The sequence below is a fragment of the Austrofundulus limnaeus genome, unplaced genomic scaffold (assembly GCF_001266775.1).
Source record: "Austrofundulus limnaeus strain Quisiro unplaced genomic scaffold, Austrofundulus_limnaeus-1.0 Scaffold3, whole genome shotgun sequence".
Classification (NCBI taxonomy): Eukaryota; Metazoa; Chordata; class Actinopteri; order Cyprinodontiformes; family Rivulidae; genus Austrofundulus; species Austrofundulus limnaeus.
This window is the reverse complement of record NW_013952405.1, coordinates 171,107-180,233: the sequence shown is the minus strand read 5'-3', so window position 1 is coordinate 180,233 and position 9,127 is coordinate 171,107. Positions and strand designations below refer to the sequence as shown.

The 9,127-nt window shown below is 39.1% G+C and overlaps 1 protein-coding gene across 1 annotated transcript in view; it reads left to right on the top strand.

Annotated features, from left to right (window-relative positions):
* plxnd1 (plexin D1) overlaps positions 1 to 9,127 on the top strand; it is a gene marked incomplete in the record, with an annotated part of 110,272 nt that overhangs the window by 86,429 nt on the left and 14,716 nt on the right. The window contains 5 exon segments of the mRNA XM_014015927.1: positions 838 to 968; positions 3,803 to 4,001; positions 4,917 to 5,063; positions 5,191 to 5,347; positions 5,700 to 5,805. Coding sequence (XP_013871381.1) covers positions 838 to 968; positions 3,803 to 4,001; positions 4,917 to 5,063; positions 5,191 to 5,347; positions 5,700 to 5,805 — 740 coding nt within the window.

Sequence of the window (9,127 nt, the reverse complement as noted above, 5' to 3'; positions counted from 1 at the left end):
CACACACACACACACACACACACACACACACACACACACACACACACACACACACACACACACACACACAATATGATTGCTCCTCTTTTGTGGAAGCAGATTGTTAGCAAGTTCTTACCACTTTCCCTTTTTGCTCTCGGACAACAAAACAGTCTCCTTTTCATCCAAAACCATCATATCACACTGGTGGTTGTGTGTGCGATTGTACGAGGGCAGGTGTGTGTTATACAGAGAGAGTGGGAGAAAGCATTCACTTAAGTGTGAACGTGTGCTGAAAGTGAAAGCACGTGCAGGTGTGTGTGTGTGTGCGTGCAACTTCTAACGAGAGAAAGTAAAGACTGCAGCGCTGGTTTTGGGTCGGCAGCCAGGGGAGCCTGTCTAACAGTGATGAAGTGCCTTGGATCCACATCGTCTTTGCAGGAAGTGTTTTCCAGGTCACAGCGAATAAATCTCAGAGGGAGGCATTTATCTTAATGGACACCACTGTTCTCCTTCTGTCAGGCTGCAAACCACAACATATGGCTGCAGTCCAGAGGGAAGACTTCATCGCGCCGTAGCTTAGTCGCGCCCATTGATAGGCCTGCGCTCATTAAGCCGACTCTGCACATTTAGGGACAGTCCTGCACAATGAGAGAGTCGGAGTGGAGTAAACCTGAGAGGGAGGTTCCAGATGAAAGCAGAGGGAAGGGTCGCGTGATGGAAAGATGAGGCGTTCACTAGATGAATCACTCGCGACACAAGGTGGTGAAACCGATTAGGGAAGGCGCAGCAGGTGGTAATCCACTTATGACCGAGAAGTAAATGTTTTATCCACCTTCTGTCATCTTCTGTCATCAGGCCACCAACACAACACGGCCTAACGTGGAGGAGGGCATCACTCTGTTCTCCACTCTGCTCAACAACAAGCACTTCCTCATCACGTTTGTCCACGCCTTGGAGCAGCAGAAGGACTTTGCTGTTAGAGACAGGTAATTTAATAGTCATTATGAATAAATGATATCTTACCTGCTGTAGATAGCTCTTTGCACAGGTTTGGTTTGGAGAAATACGGATTCATTCTGACAAAAGTAGTAAAAAAATTTCACTGTCATTCACATAAACACTATTTTATAAACTTTACACCTCCATTGATTTAGCATTACACATTCATTCCAGCAGAAATATTATGATATTCCTGCAGGACGTGGCCCAGGCTGCACAGGAAATGTTGCAGCCTGCTGCTGCTGTGGCTGTTTTAGCTTTCAAATAACCAAAGACTTTGATGTAAATAACAGTGTGATGCAAAAGAGACATAAGCTACGTATGTATTTTTTGAGTTTAGTGGTATTTTACAATGACTGCAGTCCATTTAAGTCTTGACCCTCCCTTAAATAGCTGTTGGTTAGTTGATCTAGTTAAAATGAAACATTAATTTTTTCAAACTGATGTCTCTAAAAAAGCTATCTACAACAGGTAAGATATTAACAGATCATAAACTCTCTACAGAACCCCACTTGAAAAATCCAAACTTTTTCTTCAAGTTGTTCTTATCTTAGTTTTTCACATTCTTACGCTGCCCTAAAAAAATGTGGAATTTACTTCAGTGTTTTCCAAATGTTGATAAGTTTGAAAAATATGAAAAAGGTCATGTAAATACTTTTCTGTTTTCGGACTTCACTCTCTCTTCTATTTTCTAAAACATACAAATTTGAAACTAATTTGCTCCATTTTTAATTATAGTGTACATCAGTGATTCTCAATCCCGGTCTTCGAGGGCCACTAACCTGCATGTTTTAAAATGTGTCCCTGATTTAACACACCTGATTTGAATAAATAAGTGATTAAGAGGTTTCTGCAGGACTTAAAGACCTGCTGAAGAGCAGAGAAACAATTAAAACATGAAGGATAGTGGTCCTCGAGGACCAGGATTGAGGAACACCGCTGTGTATAAACAGTAGACACAGTTTTAGTTTACAATATAAAACACATTGTGAATCTTACTGATTTAAAAAGATGTTATTTAAATACAGATTATTTACTATATGTTTTGACATTTTAGTCCAGCCCTAAAACATTTAATCAACTTATTAGGAGTTTATTCCCATGTTTATAGTTGTCTCTGCAATCTAATCTTAGAGTTCTCAGACTTCCAAAATGTCCTGAAAATCACCTAAAAATATCTGGAAAGTCTGGAGAAGTTTGAAATTTCGAAAAAGGTGTAGGAACCATGCACATGTATTTTGCTCAGTTTTACTTTAGGTTTAAATTTTGTTGTGAAATAATCTTTTAGGATTTTAAACAAGTGATACCTCGAGTCTTTATCAAGGGTGCGCAATCCTGGTCGTAGCCACTATCATACATGTTTTCCCTGCTCCAACACACCTGGTTCATTGATTGACGACCTCTTCAAGTTCTGCAGAAGACAGCTGATCATTCATTCATTCCAGTCAGGTGTGTTGGAGCAGAGAAACATCTAAAACATGTAGGACAGCAGCCCTCATGGACCAGACGTGCCCACTCCATGTCTATACTAACATTATGTCTGCATTAGTCATCTTCAAAACTTTAATATATTTTTTTGTTTTCCTGACTTGTGTTTTCGAGGGAGCAGAATCCGATGTGACGCTGATAGAAATGAGCACGTATTGCTGAATGGCATCCTTCAGATTTGTTTTTAACCTACTGGGTGACAGGAAAACTGGAATTGGGTCTGACTTGGCTTTTGTTTTGAGTTGACCTTTGCAAAGTGGCCTCTCATTGTGGTTCAGCACCACTGGCACACTTACAGAGAGACACTCAAAACTACTGAGAGCGCCTGTTTGTGGGTGTTCAAACATCATGAACAGTCAGAGGCACAGGAGGAGAACAAACTTTATGTAAATCATTTCATCTTTTAGTATTATGTTTTTTTTTAAATAAACAAACTATGTTTTTGGAAGGATGGAGCCAAGTGAAAAGTGTTAAGTCTTGTGGAAGGCTAAACAACTACATAACACAAATAATTATCACCCAATCCCATGGTTCCCACTATTGTTTTAGACTGTATTACTGTTTTTTCAAAGAATGAGTTGTTTAGGTTTTCTGACCCACTCTGGTTTTATTCATTTTCACTGTTCTCATCATTGCAGCAGGCATAGAAAGACTTTTACACTCCCCTCAGCAATAAAAAAGATAAGTTAGTGAAAAGCAGTTCATAAAAACAACAAGAGATTCAGTGGCTTAAGACACAGATGTGACCCAAAATACATTAAAGACAAAAGTAAAGTTTACATTAAGCAAATATTCAGAAACACAGCTCCTGTTAAACGCTAGAACCTGGTTTACAGTATCAGCTCTGTAGGTGGTAATTTTATTTGTTTCACAGTAAAGGAACCAAAAAGTCTGTTCAGGTTTAAATGTCCAGCTTCCTTTTTGTTATTTGATTATAAAAGTAAACAAAACACTTGATTGTGGCGTCCCAAAGCTACCGTGTCATTCTGAATCAAAGGGAAAAAATTCCAGAGCTGAGACCACATCCCTGTCCCTGCACAGCGTCAGCGCTTACTGACTGATGGAGCCTCTTCCTGCTGGATTAAAGGGGCTTTGTTAGGGAAATCCCCCGGCACCTCTGGACACTGACTCAGACACTCCCCTGCATTAGATCAGACCTTTATTTGGCTCCTCGGTCTCAGGTGCAACACGGTCGGACTGAGTCCTGTTTTGGTTTTCTGTTATTTATTATTCCTAACCCTCCACTGACCACGCTCTGGCGGAGCGTGTTTGCACAAGCGTGTTTGTGCTCGTTTGTCACCTCTGATAATCTGTTTTCCCTCACTCCTCTCAGATGCAGCCTGGCATCCCTGCTCACCATCGCCCTCCATGGTAAGCTCGAGTACTACACCAGCATCATGAAAGACCTGCTGGTGGATCTGATCGACGCTTCGGCCTCCAAGAACCCCAAGCTGATGCTGCGGCGCACGGAGTCGGTCGTGGAGAAGATGCTGACCAACTGGATGTCCATCTGCATGTACAGCTACCTAAAGGTGAGGATGAAGAGGGAGACTCAGCAAAGATTTGATTAAAAAAGAGAGATAGAGAAGCCTGCATTCCTGATTATCACCTGCTGCTAAAGGCAAAGGTGATACACATGTACACTTAATCTGAACACTGAGCAAGATCTGGTTTTATAAAATCTCCCATAAGCTATCATCTCTACATGTCTTGTTAGCAAAATATTTCATTCAACACTGAATAGATTTGAATAAAACACTCAGAACATCATCATTGCATGTAGCTCTTCAGCTGATTAACTTTTGGAGTTTTCTCAATTCAAGGTAGCCGCAGCATCTAATCAACGTTGAACAACACAAAAATGTCTATAACTCGGTCAGTGTTACATGTATTGAGCTAATATTTGGTGTGTTAGTAGCTGAGAGTCATTCCAAACACATAATCAGACCGCTTCACAGTGTGTAAAGTTTTTGTTTAAATCTGTAGCATTAACTTTTAATGTAGATATTGTCTATTTGTTAGTAAAATATTTCATAAACTCCTGCACCGATTTTAATAAATCTTTTAGAAAGTATTAATTGGAAGTACATCAACAATAAACTTCAGAGTTGATCAAAAAAATGGCAGCCACAGCTAATTGAGTTTGGCCAACACAAAAAAGCTATAATGAAAACAATTCTTTTAAATTTTGAGCTAAAATTTGGTGTAGTTGTAGCTAAGAATTTTTCCCAACATATACCTTAAGCATTAACTGATTTTTAAGCGAACTTTTCGCATTTTGACCAAAACAGCTACAACTGTCACTTCTTATCTAGAGATGATCTTAGTGTAAAACTCTGACTTGAAAGGCGGTGGGTGATATGCATTATCTTAACCCACTTCTTCCTTTCAGGGTCACGCATTCCTTCGAGGGAGTGCAGATTTTTCAATTGGTTCTTGTTCCACAGGAAACAGTGGGTGAGCCTTTTTTCCTGCTGCTCTGTGCGATCAAGCAGCAGATCAACAAGGGCTCCATAGACGCCATCACCGGGAAGGCCCGCTACACCCTCAACGAGGAGTGGCTGCTGCGGGAGAACATCGAGGCCAAGCCACAGGTCAGACCCCTCATGCTCCCTCTGATCATTTTTAACATCCTCAATCAGTGCAAAACATGCGGAGTCAGCTAAAAGGATTGTTGCGAGGCTGGTTTTTAACTAAGCATGTCTTACTTTATTTCCACAGAACATCAACGTGTCCTTCCAGGGCTGTGGCATGGACTCACTGTCAGTCAGAGTCATGAATACTGACACCATCTGCCAAGTTAAAGAAAAAATCATCGAAGCCTTTTATAAGAATCTGCCTTTCTCCCAGTGGCCTCGAGCAGAGGATGTGGACCTGGGTACGGACACGTTTTTCTGATTATTTTCATCCTCTCCCCCGTCCCCAAACCTCCGAGACACAGTAATCTCCTTTGCAAAAGGTCAATTCTTCTCATGAAGCCCAACTAACCTGCGGCTGCAATATAATAAATGACAGAATGCATTTGAGGAGAGTGTACAGTCATAATCACAAAGAGTTATTGCTTTCAGAGGCTGTGCAGCCTGCAGAGCTGATTTGATTAATGGCCTGGGAATATTTCCACGGGTCACGGCGGAGTTTTAGAGCACGGCTGCCGCTTGTCTCGTCTGTTCTTCTCCGAATCTGAAATGAAATTGTCCGACACCTTCTTCCTCCGTTTGTCTTCCCTGCAGAGTGGTTTGACTCGGGCAGCAACAGTAAGCTTCTGCAGGACCTGGACAACTCCTCGGTGATGGAGGACGGTCGGAAGAAGCTCAACACGGTCTTCCATTACCAGGTGTGTGTGTTGTTAAATGAGCAGTAGGGGTGTTAAAGGTAACAAATCCATGTAAATGGTGTCTGGCAGGTCGCGAGTGTTTTGTAGAACTATTTGCTTTTACTGGGTGGATGATTTGCAGTTGAAGCTGTAGAACAGGAGTCCCCACATGACGGCCTGTGGTCCAGATCTGTTTAAGAGTGTTTGCACACCAGGAAAGTCTTTTGGTCCACTTGCTTGGCTCGGAACAAAAGTGGATTTTATTTATTTTTTAATTTTTTTGGTACAGTTTGCATTCACGTTGTGCTTTTTTGCAAGCGTACTATAATTTATAAACAAAGCCACACAGATGACGATCATTGCTCCCATTGGACAGAAATGATGGGGGTGGGACAGAGTACAGACCCGGAAATAAAGATGGAAGTTATTTATTTATTTATTTATTTATTTATTTATTTATTTATTTATTTATTTATTCATTCTTTCTTTTGAAAGATGGAAGTCCTGTGTGTTATGTCCGTTATGTGTTCATCTGTCCAAATATGGAGGAGGCACAGTGTCTCCTGGGCTGTCTCCAGGTGGTTGCTCCAGGTCTGTCACTGAAGGTCTAATTGTTACCATGATGCCGAGCAACAGTGGCTCATGAAGTCCAAAAAGGCACATGCTTCCTGTAGTTGGTTCGAGTTTAGGTTGGTCTGTATTCACACCAGAAGCGAACTGCACCAGAGTATATTTGGAAGCAGACAGAAACCAGCTCCAAAATGGGTCTCAATCCGATTGTTTGGACCACACCAGGGTTTGCATGAATTTAGTCAGACATGCATAAAAGGTCCAGAGCAACGAGGGAAACAAACGTTGGTCCGTTTAAAGCAGACCAAGTGTGAATACACCCTAAATTTACTCTCAAATGTGGTCTCATATTTATGGTAAATCTGATTTTTGGGCTGGTCTGGTATCTCCGATCTGAGAAATAGACCCACAGAGAGATAAGAGGCTGAGAAAGAAAACCGGCATGGATGTGACTAAAAGAAAAACAGTGAAAAGGAAACTAAAGGTTTTGCTCCATGCTGAATGGTTTATGTGTTCATTCTTCCTGTGGAGAGTTTAAAACTAGTTTGTCTCACATGTTCAGAGACAGCAGAGAATATTAAAGCCCGAGAAACAGTCCAACAAAAATTCATAACAACTAAATTCTGACATGAACACGTCTGAACCCATTTTGACAGATTCACCTGACTGTCCCCTTACTTCACCATATAAACTGTTTTTTTACAGTATTTCTCCTTTTTTTAATGACACTCAACATTATACTGAACTATAATGTAATTCTTAACTTGGAGGGTTTTGAGGAGCGCACGACAAAATAAACTATAATAATAAATACTATTTTAAGTTTTTTTATACACATATATCTAAATTTATTATACAAATTTTTACATATATATATATATATATATAATGAGAAACCATTTTCTAAGAGGACCTAATTGAATTTTAACCTAAAACCACTGCTCTATATAATTGTTGACAAATCATGATTCACTCTTTTTTAAAGTAGGTACTTCTTGTTAATTAACCTATAAAGGTTTTTCCCCCCATTTTAAGCTCAGGGTTGTGTTTGCATAGTTTATCCAGCCTCATGAGAGGTGAGAAGTGCCCACAGGTTTGGTGAGGGTTGGTGTTTAAAGGTCAGCAGAGTCGATGTAAAGAAGGCGTTTTCTGCTCCTGACATGCTGGGAACCCTGGGAAAATAAACTTGACCTTCATGTTTTTGTTGTGTTCCCTTACTTCACTATAAATGACTCTCAGAATGTTGTAGCTGTGTGACTTGTTAAATCTGAAACACCTCAGAGATAAATTCATGTTTAGTTTTTTTATAGATAAAAGTGAAACCAAACTCAGCACATATTGTATGTAAATCATTCTACACAGTGAAGGTCAACCTTTTAACTGAAGTAACTGTAAACACACACTTATATGTGTGTTTATGTGTGTATGTGTGGGGTGGGTGGGTATCCAATTAACTGTTGGGTTTCTGAATCTCATTAATGCAAGACGTTTGAAGTTACTCTGCAGACTTAATGAGCTTTACTGTAAATGTCTTTTTGTCATTGAAAAATAGTCTGAGACCTTTCTCTTTTTTTTTAAGAAAAATTATTATTTTTAAGAGTTGGGAATGCATATCGCCCTCTGCCTTCCATGACCAAGTTTTAAATGGGTATCTTTTGTGATCTGTTAGCGCTCAGAGTCTGTGTTGAATAGTCTGCCTTTCATGACCGTGGACAGTAATGTGCAGTGGAAATGTATTTTTAGTGTCTTTAGAAAACTTACAACCACAGTAAACGTATTCAGTTTCAAGTACGGTTTTTCTTACATTCCTCTGTTTTTGTCTTGTAAAACACATTTTTTATCTTATTAGATTACATTTGTAACTCATGATTGATATAAAAGCAGTGTATTGTTTGGTAAATAATAGAGGTTAGTGATGCTCAATACCACTGATTTCCTTTACATTTCTGATACCAAGTAAAATTCAGGTTGGTATTGGTGATACTGATCCGATACTAATACTAGTACAAATTATCTAATGTCTCTAGTAAATCTAAAAAAGTAGTGTATTTCAAATCACCGCTTCATATATAATACATGAAAATAATGTTTTAAACAATAAAAAAAGAAAACTATTAAAATAAATCATTGTTTAATCATTACTATAAAAAGGAAATGTTGTGTGACATGATACATCTACAGACTGCATAACTGACTGAGCATGTGCCATTAACCAGGCGGAAGAAAAGTAGTTCCCATCATGTGTATGATTTAGACAAGATTTTAACAGTTTAATTACTTTCCACTGTGTTCCTGTTAAATCATATACATGACCTGAAATGACTGAAGTATCAAAGTATTAATATTTTTTTGAATGGATTTCAGAGCGTAAAGTTCTGGAGTTTCAATGTTTCAGTATCAGTTTGAACACTATAGAGGAGTAGACATCAGCTCTACACATCAGGCTGTGGTGAATTATTATATTAATTATAGACAAATCTGCAGATTATTTCCCATATTTAATGACTGTTTCATTTGAACAAATTTAGAAAATGGATTCTGAGTCTTTAAAAAAATGATATACCTGCTTTCTTCAACCAACGGCTTAGTTTTGGTTTTGTTTTTTGGGGTAAAATTTACATACCGGTAAGTTGATCTTAGTCTAAAACTCATGCTTTAAATGCTTTGCCTTTAATTGATTTGATTTGATTTATTGATTCAACAGGAAAAGATTACTAAAAATCAAGCCTGACTCAGCATAATTGCTGTTTTACAGCAGGTTCCTGTTCTGCAGCA